This window comes from Globicephala melas, chromosome 6 (genome assembly GCF_963455315.2).
Source record: "Globicephala melas chromosome 6, mGloMel1.2, whole genome shotgun sequence".
NCBI lineage: Eukaryota > Metazoa > Chordata > Mammalia > Artiodactyla > Delphinidae > Globicephala > Globicephala melas.
The window spans coordinates 39,257,821-39,276,090 of record NC_083319.1 but is presented as its reverse complement, the minus strand read 5'-3'; the positions used below and the strand labels follow the sequence as shown (position 1 = coordinate 39,276,090).

The window sequence follows — 18,270 nt, the reverse complement described above, 5'->3', positions numbered from 1 at the left end:
CAATACATGCACATTACACTTAATTGAACCTATGCCATTTATTATAGGATATTTGGAGTTGGAATCAAATAGCATTGTATTATTGCCCTTGAAGATGAGACCACGAGAACTGGGGTTTAAGTCTATTCACATTCTAAATTATGTGACCCAGATACCAGGCACCACGACCTGGGTCTGAAAATAACAAATGAACGATGGTAAACGTGGGGAGAGAACTTGCCTCTTAAAGCCTTCTGTGCTGTGAGGAAAATGGCAGATGTGAAGGTTAGTTTTTCTGTTCGCCATAAATCAAGGTGGGTACCTCTAGGTGGGCAGTTTCCATCAGGTACCCTTTTAGCAATTCCTGATTTTTAGGGGAAGGAAATTTTATCTCACTTCAACTGGAACTCTGCTTATTATAGAGTTAAATGTTCCAGATTAAAACAGATGCACAAAGTACAGAGAGCTGTATGCTTGTCTCTGGAAGATACCCACCTCTCCCCTAGGTGTCCTCTTCTTTAAACCGCACAGGAGGTCTGTGATCATCACACTTAGGCAGTTTAAAATTGATTCACAGTGCAGCGAACTGCTGCCAGAAGCTGTGAACATGCGTCTGTCCCAGGGGAAACCCATATGGCTGTTAATACATCAGTCAGAGGGGGCCTCGGAGGAAGCTGGCGCTGTCTGCTGTGCTGGAGGGCCTAATCGAATGAACAAACCCCAGTGAGGCACAGGGCGGGTGTGGCTCACAGAGGGACCCACAGGAAGGAAAAACCAGGGGAGCAAACAAGGCAGCTTGGAATCTGTTATTCACTTCCGGGAAGCACACACACGTCTTTGAGAAAGTCCACATTGACGGCGCATCGTGACAACGTTCAAGAGATCCCAGAAGGAAACTTACCCTCTTTACTGACTGAGGAACTAGGGAAAGTAAGATCAACCAGGAGGGCGAATTTATAAACGGATAGTGTACATTTATAACTATCTCTCAAGCCTGAATTCAGAAAGAGACCAGCCACAAAAGGATGCATATGGTACAACTGCATTTACAGAAGTTCAAACCCAGGCAGGATTCACCTCTGGTATAAGAAGTTGGGATGGTGGTTCCCCTAGAGACTGGAAGGGGCATGGGAAGGGGTTTTTCAGGTGCTCTTGGTGCAAAGTCACTGGGCTATACACACATGATGTGTACATTTTTTTTCTATATGTATACCTCAATTTTAAAAACTTGAATTTATTTGTTTATTCAAGAAAAAGGTGAGAGGAGGCTCCCGACCGATGAACACAGTAGGCTGGGTCCACAGCCAGGATAAGAGCCCAGACTCTGGATTCAAAGGCACCTGAGATGCGGGGGTCCCCGGCTCGAGGTCTCAATGACCGTGGTTTTCCGAACAGGCCTAACTACCTGAGCCCTGTAATGTGTCCATTTTCTGATCAACAAGATAGAAATAATAATAAAATGTTGGGGTCGCAGGGGTTGTTGTAAGGAAAAAAAAGAGAGAAAACAGCTGCAAAAGTGCAAAACCCTTAACCGTGCTCGACACCTGCAGGGGCCTTCGGGAAATGACAGCATGGATATTAAACACCCGTGACTTAAAAAGAGGAAAGTGAGGCTATGTTGAATCCAGGGCTCTTATCTCAAACAGGGGACAAGTGTGAGGGCCAGGAATGCGGAAAGGGAGGAAGGCGTGGGGTGGGAGCCAGGAAAGCACAGGGCGATGGTGAGGCCAGGAAAACCGGGAAATTCATAAATCCTAAAAGGCGAGGTGGGGAGACAGCACCGGGCAAAGAGGAGCGGAGGACGTTTCGAGAGAGGATGGTGGCAAACTGTGGGGCAGAAAGAAGGAGCCCCTGGGGCCCTGCTTAGGGGCCACACACCCACATCCCAGAGCCTCAGAGAATTGAGTCCCCCTGCTGTTTGAATCAAGCGCCTGCAGATCAGGATCTGATTCGGAAATGTGGTGGCAGAACTGAACAGAATAAAGCCCGCTGGACCTCACAGATTTAAAAACGGAATGAAATCAAACTCACTCAAACTCTTCAGTCACTGGGCACACGGCAGAGGTAAAGGCACTCAGAGTCCCCACAGGTGCTACAAACTGGGAAACAGGACTGCGTTCTGGGGAAGCACATTGTCTTTCCCTAGCTGACTGGCTCCTGTTAATAAAACTACGCTGTGTTCCGTGGGCAAAGGAAAACAGGTGTTAGACTTGTTGGTTTGCTGGAAGTAGAGAGGAACGGCAGTGGCCGGATCCAGCGAACAGGGATGAAGAACCACGGACCCCAGAGGTAAAGGCTGCGGCCAAGACCCCGCTGCCTGTGAACCTGGCCCTCTTCAGAGGGAATCTGTTGCTGTATTAACAGGTATCAAAAAGAATCTGATCATGTCAAAACCTCCACTGGCTCTTCCGGCTCTACGGCTCACCGAGCCCTTCACAATTGAGTGTCGATGAGTCTCAGTTCATACGACCGCCTTGTATCCTAAATTCCCAGCCGCACGGAACAACGGGCCAGTCCCCTAAAATATCGCATGCTGTCACGTCATGCACAAACTGTTCCCTCCTGCCTAGAATAGCACGGCGTCCCCCTAAGCGCACATCACTTCCCCCTCCCTCGGCCTGCCCCAACTCCCCAGGTGTCGTGAGTCCTTCCCCAGGACCCTGGCTCATCCTATAAATCGGTATCATGCCGAGAACTACAGCCCACGTTTACATGTGTCTGTCTCATTCCCGAGTCCTCTGGGATGACTTCGCCAACGAGCATACAGCTGGCACTCAGTAAACGAATCCGAAAGCCCCGAGTCATTTACTGCTCCCTAATCACTTATAAATCGAGGCATGAAAGGTTGCTCCAGCAACCTTCCATTTGTAAGCTGCCAGGTTGCTCCTTGTAGCTTACTCTCGTGTAGCTACGGAAAGTAAGCTACAAGAAGGTGGGGAGTCTCTAACCACCTGGGCTCTGCCAGGCAACTCTCCCAAGGAACTCCTAGTCGTCGTACCAAATGTGGCTCAGAGGTGGTACCAACTTTCCCAAGGGGGGAAGGCAGTCCCTAGAGATGAAGAGCTGATGAAGAGCAAAACAAAAGGCAACGAGAGCAACAGTAACAGTGAAATCCACAGCCCACCCCACCAGTAGAAGCCGGTGGGTGTGGAACCCCTCAGATACCAGCTGCAGCAGAAGTTGCCATGGGTCATGAGTCTAGGGGCTGAAGAGCATGCAGTAAAGTTCAGGAAGTGAGGGGACCCAGGTCAGAGTTTCAGTTTAATCACTAATAAGACGTGGGGACCACACGGAACTTATCTGGGCCTCATTTCCCTGTTTTTACAACGTGCCCTGACAAAACTTACCCTACCAACGTGACCGCTGAGGTGTGGGGGAAATGAAAGCACGTAGGAAAGTACGAAGCACAATACAGATTCAGCCTTTCGTTCCCACGTCACAGAAGGCAGCTCGCTGTCCCTTATTATTTACAGCAGGGAAGAGGCACAGGGGAGCTTAACAGGCCCAACTCAGCTCGTAAGCAGGAGAGGTCAGCCAACCACAGAAGTGGGGCTCTAACCTTTACCTTAGCTTCCACATCAGCACTACCTTAGACACTCTCGACTCAAGAGGGCTCATGGGGCCCATCAGGAGGGAGACGCCTACCCCACACAAAAGGAGAACACCAGGCATGTCAGCGTCACTGATGTGCTTCATTATGGAGCCCTGGGCACAGGAGGCTCTGAGGGCTGAGAGCTGGGGCATTTGGCTCATTCTAAGACAGATGAGAATAATGTTAACTTATGACTTTGGAGGATGCTCTCTGCCTGAAGAACTAGTATAGGGAAGGTGGAGGCTGGGGATGCTGTGATGTGGGGTGATAAGAAAACCAGAGCCAGGTTTCCCTGGTGGTGCAGTGGTTGAGAGTCCGCCTGCCGATGCAGGGGACACAGGTTTGTGCCCCGATCCGGGAAGATCCCACATGCCGCGGAGCGGCTGGGCCAGTGAGCCATGGCTGCTGAGCCTGCGCGTCTGGAGCCTGTGCTCCGCAACAGGAGGGACCACAACAGTGAGAGGCCCGCGTACCGCCAAAAAAAAAAAAAAAAAGAAAAAGAAAAGAAAACCAGAGCCATATTATTCTAAGATTTCAGGGACAAAAATGTCCTCAGGTATATAATTCATCTCCTTCTGGTAAAACCTCTTTCTTTGCCAATGTAACAAGCTCTACCTTTAACATTTTTTAGGGTCTGCACACCTAACTCCTAACATCTGTGAAATCCTTTACTTCTTTCACAGGATTTTTCTAGTTTGGCATCCGGGCATCCTCTCAAACATGCAGATCCAGGTGCAATCCCTACCCTATCTGAAGACAGCATTTCTGCGTCAATGGAGGGCTTTAGTAACAATTAAATGACAAGTTGAGGACTTCAAAGCCTTACGATAGAAGACTTTTTCTTTGTTTCCTTATTTAGTTGAATGCACGGCTATCCTCATTTTTTAAAAAAGCAAATGCAGAACTTCTTAAAATGGATAGGAAAAAGAAAATTACTAGATAAAGTAAGGAAGAAGAGATGGCCTAGCTGATATACTAGGAGGTTCTCTGGTCAAAGTCAGCATTTATGATTCTGAGCTCTAGGTCCTACTTCCTCCATCAATTAAACATTTCCAAATTGTAAATGTGCTGGGGCAGCAACAGGGCTCCTAGGCAGGACAAAGATACAAACCAAGAGATGCGTGGACGAAAAGTAAGACAAAGATAAGTTTAAAATATACAGCCATTTCAAAGGTCAATTCAAAAATTCCTAGCAAAGGAACCAACCACTGCAGGCAAACAGCAGTATTCGATCAAGAGATAGACAAACTATGCCTGGTAAGCTGAAAGCTATTTCTGAAGAGGTGAAGAGGGAGAGAGAGGGAAGGGACAGTTGTCCAGCAGCTAAACATAACTCACATCAAAAGGAAGAGCCTCACTCCTCAATATAACTCCAAGAAATTAGCTACGCATTCCCAGACCATCAAAAAGTAGAAAAACAAGAGTTAAACTAAAACCCACATGGTGATAATATGGCACAAAATAAGCATGTTACTTTTAGCATTTAATAGACAAAAAATCGGGCTTCCCTGGTGGCGCAGTGGTTGAGAGTCCACCTGCCAATGCAGGGGACGCGGGTTCGTGCCCCGGTCCGGGAGGATCCCACATGCCGCAGAGCGGCTAGGCCCGTGAGCCATGGCCGCTGAGCCTGCGTGTCCGGAGCCTGTGCTCTGCAATGGGAGAGGCCGCAGCGGTGAGAGGCCCGCGTACCACAAAAAAAAAAAAAAAAAAGACAAAAAATCACCCAAATATCGTGACAAGTAAAAGGGGGCTGAACTAATTTTCAAATCCACGAAATAAACTAAGTGTGGAATCCAGACATGGTCAGCAGAGGGATCAGAGAGGAATGGAGGGCAGAGGGAGGGGGACTGGCCACTGACACATCTTCTCAGCCAGAAGCCCGGACTGGCCCCTATTCACTGCCGCAAATCATGTTTTCCTAAGAAGCACTTTTACCCCAAATGTAGTTCAGATTTTCTCTTCCCTTTAGGCTCCAACTCCAAAAAGGTAGTTTAAAGATTTATTTAAACACTAAACAAGTGGGTGGAAGATTTCTCAATTACGTGTCTAGCATTAAAACACAGGGTAAAGGAACCTGGAACTTAGCTGGAATCTTAAGCCAAACTATTATTAGCGTGAGTTATGACTGACCTCTAGGTGCTACTATAGGAAGCAGGTAGAGCTCAGCCCCCCAAGTATTTATGGAGAGGAAAGCGGTGTCACGGGGCCAGAAAAATGCCTTGAGGGGAGAGAGGCGTGGAGTACAACGAAGATGTCAATCTGTCTAAACTTCAGGTTTCTTTCTTATCAGTGATCTCCACAGAGTTCAGGCAACAAATTTCCTAAAACTAAAAATGAGTTCAAGTTAAGCTGACCAAACAACAGCAATTAAATTTCACCTTGAGGGTTTGGAAACACAGTCAGGGTAAACCGCTTATAAATCAGCATTACACATCTCTAAAATGCAAACTGCACTCTCCCTTGGAAAAGGATGAATCATAGGGTCTTGCGCAATCCTGGGCTCACCGCCCGCCCCCCCACCAGTCAACGGGGCAAACATTTGTTTACTGGGTATCTGTGCTCAAGGGGACTTCAGAAGCTTCAGTTCTAGTGGGGAAGAAGCTGACTGAAACATGACCTGGACATAGGATTATAACTCAAGGCCAAAGTGTGGAAAGTGTCACAAGACATTACAAGGTGCCAGAAGAGAGACAGCACATAGGGAAAGGCATCAGCAGAGGCTTCACGAAGGAGGCAGCAGCTGAAGTGGTCTTTGAAGGACAGAAAATATTTCCGCAGGAAGAGGTAGAGGCTAGTGAGAAGGAAAGCTGCCCCAGGTAGAAGGAGGAGGGCTCTTCTCTTCATGGAACAGAGCGTTATCCCATTTGGCCAGAGCACAGGATGCAAAGAACACAGCACACAAGGCTGGAAAGAAAGGCTGGGGTGATACTACCAGAGGGGCTATATCAGGAGTTTATATGCACCTTTTGAAGATATCTGAGCAAGAAACAGACAAGATCAGATAAATATTTCATTAAGGGAAAAACACACCTACGATCTTAGTGAGGATTTTAACAAATAAGAAGACTGGGTAAAAATGGGAATTAAACAAGGAAGCACCAAAGGCTAAAGTTTGGGTCCAGATGTTAGATAGAATAGGGACAATGCTGGGAGATGGGAGATTGGGATTGACATACATACACTAATATGTATAAAACAGATAACTAATAAGAATCTGCTGTATAAAAAAAATAAAATAAAGTTCAAGAGAAATGAAAAAAAAAAAAGAAGAAAAATAGGGACAATGCCTTTAACAAAAAGAAGTTAGGAGAAGTTAGAAGTGGGAGAGAGAAAAAATGTCCAGGTTGGTTGGGAAACCCTACTGAGATCTTAGATCACTCTGACACCAAAACAAGTACAGAACACTGGCAATGTCATCTTGCTCTACGCCACTTGGATAAAAACAATGGAAGGAAGCAGGGCGTTTTGCATATGCTGGTTCCTCCGCCTGGAGTCTTTTGCCCTTCCCCTACACAATTACTGCAGCTCTGAAAACACTCTGAGAATCCTCCCCTGACCCTCCAGATGGGATCAGCCCTTCACAGAATTTCACAAAAACAGTACTCCTCTGTCACAGCTCTTATCTCAATTATAATTACACATTTATTTTTGTGATTCCTTGATTAATGCCACCGCTCCATCACTAGGCTGTGAGCTCCCAGTAGGGTCCTCTATGCCTAGTCAGCAGATTTTGATGAAATCTGTAGAAGAGAGGACAGGAGGGAGGTGACTGACCAGACTGTAGTAGGCAGATGGTGTGGGAACCTGAAATCACATCCCATAACACAGGGCTGAAGCAATGGACGTACTCAGACAGAAGAGACCCTTCATGGAGAAACGGTGGTCTCCAAATATCTGCAGAGCTGCCTGCCCTGAGGAGGATGGAGTAGCAGCACGCTGTGTGGTCTCGGGGAGCAGGAAAGAACAGGACAGATAGGTAAAAGTTCCAGGGAGACAGATCTCAACTCAAGGGCTGGAAGAGTTTTCACACAGCCAGGGAAAATGAGTCGCCATCACTAGAGGCACTGGGTCAGAGATGCGCAGCCACTCGGTGAGGCCACTAGAACCACAGATGGGCATTCACACTAGACGCACTTTTTTTTTTTTTTTTTTTTTTGCGGTACGCGGGCCTCTCACTGTTGTGGCCTCTCCTGTTGCGGAGCACAGGCTCCGGACGCGCAGGCTCAGCGGCCATGGCTCACGGGCCCAGCCGCTCCGCGGCATGTGGGATCTTCCCAGACCAGGGCATGAACCCGGGTCCCCTGCATCCGCAGGCGGACTCCCAACCACTGCGCCAGCAGGGAAGCCCAAGGCGCACTTTTAAGGTCCCTCCAGTCCCACCTGCACTCTCCCGGCTGTACCACTCTTCGAGGGCACTCATGCAGCTGCCCGTGAACCCTCAAGCTCCCTCTCTGTGCTGGGAGCCCACTGTCCCTCTACTGGCACCAGCCCACCCTCCCGGCCCCCTCTGCCGGGTGGCCTTATCCCTCCTGCACCAGCTTCAGCTTCCTGCATATCCTTCCTGCCCCAAGGAAGGCCTTCCCTTCCTAACTCTGGTCACTCTCTACCTGTCTGCCTATCACCCACCACTCTGCCCTCACAGCACTCAGCATTTGTCGCAAACTTAACTCAAGCATCTACTGTTCCTTTAACATTCCCCCCACATCAGTAGGCTCCCCCCAAAGCCGGAAAGACAAACGTTTTCTTTCCTGGAGCACGGCAGGCGCCTAACACACAGTTCTCCATCAAACATCCACGAAGAGCCTCCGTCTGTCCTTCCCAAATATTACTTCGACTGGTGTTTCTCAGAGAATGACTCTCGCAAACCCTTCACCACCTTGTTCACTCTACCCTGGACATGACGGTTTGTCACCATTCCTCTTATAAGCCTCGCACAGACGCTGCCCAGTGTGGTCGGCTGACATTCACCGTTGCCCCCGGCGAGGTGCTCACTCCTCAAGACTAAGTGTTGAGAAACTTTTACACGGCAACTCAGAGTCAGTTCACAACTGCTGGCTCTTGTAATAAAATACTGGGACGTGTATTCTGTATCTTTTTTCCCCCTATCCATCTGTATTTGTCTGTTATAAGAGTCTCAATCTTTGTCATGTTGGGAAAAAACTGGTCTGCTACCATCATAGCCAGTTTGAGAAGACCACCTCAGGCGGTATTACTTTACTGAACGATGAGAACAGTATGTCCTCTCATACTAATTAATGGATTAATATGGGGACTAAGACTGTGTACGCAGCCCAGGTCCCAGACCACGGGCAAGTTCATTTTTCCCTCTGATACCAATTTACTCAATCTTCCTCCCATGATATGGCTCACCTTAAACTTGAAAGAGAATCCAAAGAAATGTTTTAACTGTTTTAGAAAGCAGCGACCCCTCGGATCCACAGCCCAGTGCCCGTTTTGACCAAGGGGAGAAAAGCACCGTCATACCTGAGTCTCACCACTTTGCCTCTCTGCCCACTGTCGTGGTCCTAGCCTACGCAGCTGTGAACACAAAGAAATCCAAGGTTCTCACAAGTCAAAGACATGACTATTTTGGCTCCAGGAAGCGTGACACCAGTACTGTCATCCACTGCAGGTGTAAACTGTGTCTAACGGCACACACAGTCGTTAGGAACTGGGTCTAAGTTAACCCTCCCCCCCACACCAGCCCTGAGGACCAGCTCTGTGGCTCTCAGCTCTGCTCACCCCATGCCCTCTGCCTCATATTTCACATTCAGGGCGGGGCGGGGGGGCTTGGCAGCTGGAAACTCCCCACAGCTCTGACTCCTGAAACTGGCTTTCCCTAATGGTTCGCTGAACTTGGCCTTAGCTACCTATTATTTCCCTGAAGATTCATCAGTTACTGTTAATTACTGCATCTTGGCTCAACATTAACTGTTTGCTCGTTTTCTTCTTTATTTTTTGGCCACAACTTGCGGCATTTGGGATCTTAATTCTCCGACCAGGGATCGAAACTGTGCCCCCTGCACTGAAGCGCGGAATCTTAACACTGGACTGCTAGGGAAGTCCCCGTTTGCCCTTTATCCACTCACCAGACAGTGGGACACACAACAGCTAGCTACACTGCCAGCAAAACCACAGGTAAGAAATACCCATAAGTGCCCTGTGGCATTCCAGGCTGGACACGGGGGGGGGGGGGCATTCCCAAGAAAACACAACACAGTAGTTCACAAGTATTCAATCGGAAAAGATCTACCAGCTAAGAAAGGATATGCGATGCCGCCCCACCTCCCAGTCCTGCTCTTCCCTGGGCCTAGATGTCACCGCAAATTCCTAACATTGCTACTAGCTCCTAGTATAAACCAAAGCTTCATTTCATCATGAGTCAAATTACCGTGAAACAGATACTATAACGCAGGGAAAGAGGAGCAATGGGAATCTGCTTTCTAAAAGCAGATGACGGGGTAAGGAAGTCCATCTTTCCTCATGCTATTGGTTTGTCTGATGCAAGGCTGCAATAAAAACCACAGAAGGATGACCAGGTAGTTGAACGGACCACTCAAAATAATGCAGTATGCAACAGATGCATGAGTAATAGCTGAAAGAAACCACTCGGAGGTAGAAGGTATAACCAAAAAAAAAACCTGAAGGCCTGTGACATGTACCTCTGTTTGGAAAAATCAGTGAGTTGGAACTGGCTTTCTGCCATCTTCTATCCTAGGGGAAGAGAGTATTTGCTGAGAAGTAAGACAGACTCTCACATTTCAGGTTTGTTTTACTTTGGGTTTTTTTTGTTGGTTTTTTTTTTGCGGTACACTGGCCTCTCACTGCTGTGGCCTCTCCCATTGCGGAGTACAGGCTCTGGACGTGCAGGCTCTGGACGTGAAGGCTCAGCGGCCACGGCTCACGGGATCCTCCCGAACCGGGGCACGAACCCATGTCCCCTGCATCGGCAGGCGGACTCTCAACCACTGCGCCACCAGGGAAGCCCTCAGGTTTGTTTTGTACAAAAATTGAGAACTTTAGGAATTCTTTGAAATCATGTTTCTGATTCCAATATTATGGAAAACAGGTGATTTTAAGTGACCCTGGAAGAATAACCAACGGGGCTTTTTAAATTCTGAAGGCTCTCTTGCCCTTTAACCTACCTCTCCTGCTTCCTCACCAAAGCCACGTTGCACTTTATAATCTCTCAGAGGAAGGCACCCAGCAAAACTTTACTTGGGGTTCCTGGGGAGGGGGGGTGGTCAACTCCCGATGTTGGCATCCAACAGAATGTACCTTTCACGGAACTCCCGTTTCGACCAAAATAAGGAAAAGGTGGCACTGAGCCGGGTAAAGAAACAGCACGTTTCCCATTTCTGAGATTTCAAGTTTGTGACAGCTTGTTGCCCACAACACAGTCCTGTGGAAAATCTCCAGCAGCTACCCCCTAACCAAATGGCAAAGCAGAGCAGCTTTCTGAGGAAGGGTCAAGCAAGGAGGACCAACCGCCCCTGGCTCTCGCCTCCCTCCTCGCCCCCGTCCCCAACAGCTTCTCTCCAGAAATAACTAAATGCATGACATCATCCACAGTGAGAAGACAGAGGCGTGACACCTACCAGGTGCCTATTTATAGCAAGTGTTAACACTCCTCAGGAAAAGACACTAGAAATCTCCTTGGAAACGCCCAAGCCTGTGCTCCCTTTGGAATTCGAGTCTGCTGATACCCATGACTAAGTAACCGCCTTTACAGTAAAACCGAAGAGTTAGAGGTACTTACGGCTTCCCCCCGGGGATTCCTGCCAGGTTTGGAGGGATCGTAGGTACACGCATGTGAGGGGGAGGATCAAACCCAACCTGGAAACAGAATAAGGCATCGCACACTCAGCTTATGCAGGGTAGGCACTTTGTGACACCTCTAAAGACTTTTCACTAGAAACTCAGAAATCCCCAAAGCAACAGAAACAGAAACAGGGACGTGCGCTAGCATTTCTCAAAAGAACGAGCATAATGCAAAAAAATAATACAGCCGCCTTTAAATACCACAAGACACTCTTTTGTGGTAAGTAGGAAGGTGTGTGGTTGATCCGTGCATCGAGAACCAGCTTCCCATGGTCAATACGCCCTGTGGACTTAGGATGTCCTACCTGTCCAAACAAGTACAAAGAGCAATACGCTGAGTCAGGACAACCTATCAACTGCGGCACTATCGACGTGTTAGGTCAGATAGTTCTCGGTTGGGGGCCGGCCTGGGAATGACAGGATAATTAGCAGCATCCGTGGCCTCTACCCTCTCAGTGCCAACAGCATCCCCCAGTTCTAATAAACAAAAGTGTCTCCAGATATGACCAAATGTCCCTAGGGGGCAAAATCACCCCGTTTCATACCACTGGTCTAAGTCATTGCTTAGAAATTCACGCATGGACGCTCTATTTTGTGCACCTTAACGAAGGTACCTAGTCCCTCAGCTGTCCCCTTTGCTTTAAATTATCTCGCCCTCCACTGCACAGCCTTTCCTAGTAGTACAACATAAGGGAAAAAACAATGAACTTTACTATCACCCCAAGTTATTGGAGGTAATGAAGAAGGGAGAGGAGAGAAATGCACGTGACATATTTCAAACAGCCAACAGAAATGATTTAGGGACTTTCATCTGCTATGAGTTACAATCTAGTCCCTTTTCCTGATGCAGTTAAGGACTACACAGTCAATTTTCCCCTTCACATGAAGTTCTGTCTCTTCCTGGTCAAACATGAGGCCATTTACACAGTGGGAGAAGGTAGGACAAGAAGAAGAACCTGCCCCACGGTTTCAGTCCCTTTGTGTTTCTCCCTGTTGAGCTGAGATCACTTCTTACACCTAAGTCACGCTATTGGGTTTAAAGAATAATATAAGCATGGAATGAGAAAATTACGGCTCCTCAAATATTTTTTTCTAAGAATTAAAGAGGAAAAAAAAAAACAAACAACTTCAAGAAACGAATGAAAAGGCTTCTGTGAGCTACTTGAGTCATTTCATCGCCTTCCAAAAAAAAAAAAAAAAAATCTACTTTGGTGGGAGAAAACCAGATGTCCCCTGGACCGCTGAAGTTGCTCCTAAACACTGCCTTTTTTCATCCACAAAAACAGTAAAACAAAAAGCATTTGGCCTTAACTTAATGAAGCGGCATGCCGATGAAGGCGGACAAGAGGGAGGCGGGCGCAGCGAGGACACTGGGTCTTTGTCTGCAGGCGCGGGGACTGCAGGCCGCTGGCCGCTCCTTGGGTCCCGCCCGCCCGCCTGCGCCCACCCACGGCTGCCTGCCTGCCATCCCCGCCATCCCTACCATCGGGGAGCGCCCGTAGGCCACCACGGCGGCCGCGGCGGCGGCCGCGCTCATCTGCGGCGACATGTTGTGGAGGCTGGCGTAGGCGGCGCTGGGACTGGTCAGCTCGCCGTTCATGCCCGCGTGGGGCACCATCCCGAAAGGCGCAGGGTACGGACCCGGCACCGCCAGGGGCGTCCTCAGGCCGGCCGCTGCAAGGAAGCACAAGCTGCACGTGACTCACCTGGCCGCTCAGGTCCAGCCTGACCATCAGTTCCAGGGTCCTCTTCAGTGCCCTTCATTATAGGGAAGGAGGAGAGAAGGCTGGGGGGAGCAGAGGGGTACCAACTCTAAATCCTACACAGGGTTCCTTCTTCCCTGGAGCTGAATTCATCTCAAGGAAAGAATGGGCCCCAGGGGAAGAACTGCCCACATATTTCCTCCTTGGTCGGTACACTGGGCAACACTGCGCACCAGGGAGATTAAGCAGCATCATTGTACCCAATTCACAGAAGGCTAACCAAGGCACAGGCACTACCTGTTGACTTAAACTCAAAAGAAGGTTCTCTTGATAAAATCCAAGATTTCTCCATCAGCCCAAATTTTCCATTACCTGCTACCAATTCCAAATGAAAACCTGATCCTGGATTTATGTAAACCAGAGCACAGGTTTAGGGGGAATATGCTGGGGCCTCTCTTCCTCTGGGCCCAGAGTGTTACATTTTTCCTTTGCCAGGGAGGAAGATAAAGTTAAAAGTTATGAGTTTATTCAGGGGCTGGGGTCCCAGTGAAACCCTCCCAATTTCTCCTGAAGGAGAGACCGTGATTCCTAAGGGATATACCGGCAGAACACTGGCCAACTAAAGCAAGCAAGAAGCACACTTGGGCCGGTCAGACAGGCTGTTTCAGTCAATATTAGCAAACTCAGACACACAATGATAGTTTGGTAAGGAGCTTACATGCGGAATAATTATCAGAAACTTTATTGAAGTCCCTGGGATTTGGATTATTTGGAAATAAAAGAAAAGCCAAATGTAAACAGTCAGAGACTGAACAGGGTGCAGCTGCTGAAACCCAAGGACAAACATCTGTTTCTTATCATGGCTTTTCAGAGATAGGAAGGAGGGAGGGGGGCAGAAAGTGCATCTCATATTCACGAGGAAACTGCATGAGAGCTGAACTGACGAATCAAGTTGGGAAAGGGAAAAACAAAACACAGCCCGCAAGAGGCAATGCCCTACCCGCTTGGTTAACGAGGGGGTCCATGGCTGGAGGCTTGCCGAGGCCTGGACGTAGTCCTGGAGTGGCGCTGGTGCCCGGCGTTGGCATGTCACTCCGAGGTGTCGGTGTGCTGGATTTCAGAACAGGCGTGCTGGCTTTTTCATGCTGGTATCATTAAACAAATTAAATGAGTATTATTTTTAATCCAAGCCATATTACACAATTTATCACAACAGCAGCTGGGACACTGGGCACCTTCTAGCTACTCCCGCAGCCAATTTTCATAAATCCACACAATGTTGACAGCATTAACTTGTGAGGGAGAAATGTTGACCTTTCCTCTTCCTGCCAGAATTAAAACTCTAGCTAGAGACACAGAACATGATCACACTCCTTCCTCCGCAGATTTTATTTTAAAAAGTATTTTTTCATCAGGCTTGTGGACTTTGGATCTAGGCCAAGTTTGAAGGATGACCACCCAGAGGAAAGTTCCCGGTCACTCAGAAGCGACTGCCCCGGTCATCGAGGATATCAGAGGGAGGACCCCCTTTCTACCTTTGCTGCTTAATGGCAGTGGGATTGAGACTAACAGCGAGAGGCAGCGGAGCCATCAATTTGATGAGAAGCAAACTGGCATCTCAGGGGCAAGAGCCCTAGACCTAGTCCTATCATGTTGAGAGATGTGCCTAAAAAAATAACTCTTTGGCATTCAGCAGCTGCACCCATTTGCCAACGTAACCAGAGTGGACCCACTAGTGCAGGGGCCTTCAGGAGTCAAGATAGTAACAGGGTCACAGGGCATCTTCTTCTGCATCTTAACCCTTCATGTCCCTTTAATCATAGTCTGAGAAGCACTCTGGGGTAGCAAAGAACATGGGTTAGAGAGACCCCAGCTCCCTCTGGCCTTGGATCTGACGAGCTGTGCAAACTTGGCAAATTCCTCCAGCTTCCCTCCCCATCAGTGAAATGGGATAATGCCTTGAGGGACTATGTAGGGATTAACTGCAGAGTTGTTATGGTGCAATTATGGTGAGTGACGAGATGAGATACTCCACGATGTTTGTTGAATGACTGAAAGCATGAATTGGCCTGATGTACCCACATCCCGCCCCCCCGAGTTCCAGGCTTCCCCTGGTGCCGCCTTGAGTACATCACCATCTGCCCAGCAACCCAATCACAACATGACCCAACAGGATGGGTCAGTCTAAAACCAGGGGAAGTGTACCGCTTAAGAAAATGAGGACTCCTTAGGACCTAAGGCATTTGAACCATTTGCCAACTAGGAAGTTGAGCCTATGCCAGGAACATATCCCCCAAGTAAGAAGGAAATGGGCATGGAAGCTTGTTATCTCTCTCTAATCATGGCCCAAAATAGACGACCCAGAGGGCAAAAGTAATCACCATGGGGACAGAAAGCAGAACGATGAGCTTCACTTTTAAACCCTTAAAAATGTAACTCTCAATTAGTAAAAACCCCACATTTCAAATACTTTAGGGAACCTCTGGTTCCCTGATAAAACTAAACTGCTAAATAGGCAAGTGACAGTTCTTATGACCTACCAAGCTCATTTCTTTGGATTTCAAAGAAGTGGAACTTCCCGAGGAGGCGGTGGATGCCGGGCTGCTGGAGGCGTCTTTCTTTAGCAGACGGTTTTTGTCGATCCCATTTTCCCTGGGTGAGTGGGCGGGGCTTGCTCGTGGAGACGAGGGGTCCTCAACAAGCACAAGCAAAAGGCTCGTGATTTCACTTAGAATGGACGGATCTTTCCACACCAATTCGCCAAATTAAAGGAGAGCCCTGAAAGTCCTTCAGATTTGGGGGATTTGAGGGTGTGCACCTAATACTGCTATTACAACGAATAGGATGGTGTTTGCGAGTGCACCCATGAAGACACCATAAAGAAACAAATCTAGAAATAATCGTATCTTCCCTCATGCTCAAATACTTTGCCCAGAGGGCACGGGACCGAAAGGAGCACCAGACACCAACTTAGTAATCCAAAATGGTTAGGGAAACAGATTTTTTTTTTTAAAGGAAACAAAAGTTTGTGTCGGTTTTAGACACTTATTGTTCCATCCATGAACAACCATTAAATCCTTAACGTGTAAAGTTGCAAAAGACCAAAATATGGTGGTTCCACTTCCTTTCTCTCACAAGTCACTCTGAAAATAAAGTTTGATAAAGAGAATGGTTACCTCATTAGACACATCCACAACTAAGTTGTCATCACTTTTGTCACCATCGCTGTCCTGAAAAAAAAGAAATTTTAATGCCATTTACTAAAGGGTTTGAGGCTCAATTAAATTTCTGTAGCTCTTGGTAGCAGACAGACTAGCAAATGACCTGGGCTCTCTTCCAGAATGCCAGTCCTGGTAATTAATACCACCGTCTCCCCTTCGCATCTGACCTGGGGACATGCAAAGACCCAGGCAGGAAACTCTGCTGCAGCAGCACACCAGCTAAACAATCACAATGTGTATACAACAGGTGATGGCAAGCCATAAAACTTGGCACACAGTAAGGGTTCAATAAATGTTGGCAGCAGCTGAATCTCTCTTATAATCTGAAATCTGCATATCCTTATCTCAGAGATCTTTCCCCACTGGATTTCAAATTAAGAACACAATTTCGGGCTTCCCTGGTGGCGCAGTGGTTGAGAGTCCGCCTGCCGATGCAGGGGACACGGGTTCGTGCCCCAGTCCAGGAAGATCCCACATGCCGCGGAGCGGCTGGGCCCGTGAGCCATGGCCGCTGGGCCTGCGCGTCTGGAGCCTGTGCTCCGCAACGGGGGAGGCCACAACAGTGAGAGGCCCGCGTACCGCAAAAAACAAACAAACAAACAAAAAAGAACACAATTTCACGTCATTGCTTTTTTTGTGTATCACCTTGAAGGCTGCCAATCAATTCTAGTGTTCATGGACAATTCATAATTATAAAGAGAAACATGAACCCTGTTCCCATGGGGTTACTAGTTACTACAAAAAATTAAATAAAGGAAACAAAAAACTACAAACAACAAAGCTGGCTACTGGTTGGGATAATGTACCAAGATCTAACCTCATGATAAGAATAAAGCTCTTCAGCAATCAGCTTGGAATATTCTTGAGATGGAAGGAAGATAGGATGGCAGTATCTGGAGGGCCCTGGCACCCTACATTAGGGCTTTTAATGTCTTGACATGAAGCCATAAAATTGGCTAATCAGAGGAAACTCCAAGGTTGCACGCACTGAGTTTCAAAAAGCTTCAGAAAAGCTGTTCAATTTAACGTGATCACTCCTAAATCAAATTCAGGGCAGGCTGAAGAAGTCTACTTTCTTAGCCAAAAGGCCTTATATGTCTTTTAGTACAGAGTAATACAATGGACATACGGAAAAATAAGACATACCTGGTACAAACAGGTTACAAACAAGTCATGCAGAGCTATGGATTCTAGATCCCTCACTGCTAAATAACTTATCTACAGAGCAACTCGGAATTCCATCATTGGCAAATTTGCAAATTTCTGTATGTCGTGGACTTTCCTGACTAGCTTATTAACAGTTGATGCCATATATAAACGTACTTGTGTGGGATACTGGCTCTGGGCAAAAGATAAGGGGTAAATATGTGCTAAGAAGGCTTGGGCTGTGGTGGGGAGATCAACAACTTGGGTTCTTGGGATGTTATTATGGTACAAAGTATGGACCAATTTGAGGACCTCTGGCAAAATATCCAATCCTAGGCTCTCGCTTTGGGAATCCTAACATGGTGATGAAGAGCATGGATCCTGGAGTCAGACTGTCTCCAGGCTGTGCTGCTAATTCTGACCTTGGGCAAATCACTTAAAAGCTCTGTGCTTCACTTCCCTTATCAATGAAATGGAGGGATGATACAAAACTCACAGGGTTGTTTTCAGAGTTAAATGAAACAAGCCACGTAGAAGCACGCAGTACCTGACGCTACCTTGAGATGTTGCCCAAGAAATGTTACCCACAGTTAGCCATTGGCTTGCGCCAGCCAGCAGAAGACAGAGGTCTCGCGTGGAAACCTCCGCACAGCCTGCACAGCAGCCAGCCAGAGGTAGACACTTCTTCCTCCAGGGGCAGTGGGGAGTGGCCTAATTTGAATTCTACTCCCACTGTTCCTGAGAATGTGTGCATCCTGAAACAGACACTCGGGGACACACAAGGAAACTACAAGGCATCTGTCAGCTG

The 18,270-nt window shown here is 47.8% G+C and overlaps 1 protein-coding gene across 2 annotated transcripts in view; it reads right to left on the bottom strand.

The window, feature by feature from the left end:
- Window positions 1–18,270, bottom strand: part of LOC115863773 (transducin-like enhancer protein 1) — an 87,788-nt gene that overhangs the window by 12,095 nt on the left and 57,423 nt on the right. For both annotated transcript variants that reach the window (XM_030876938.2, XM_030876939.2), the window contains exons 10-14: window positions 16,272–16,325; window positions 15,636–15,788; window positions 14,096–14,240; window positions 12,876–13,066; window positions 11,331–11,407 (exon numbers count right to left, since the gene is read on the bottom strand). In XM_030876938.2, the coding sequence (XP_030732798.1) occupies window positions 11,331–11,407; window positions 12,876–13,066; window positions 14,096–14,240; window positions 15,636–15,788; window positions 16,272–16,325 (620 nt within the window). The remainder of the gene's footprint in view (window positions 1–11,330; window positions 11,408–12,875; window positions 13,067–14,095; window positions 14,241–15,635; window positions 15,789–16,271; window positions 16,326–18,270) is intronic.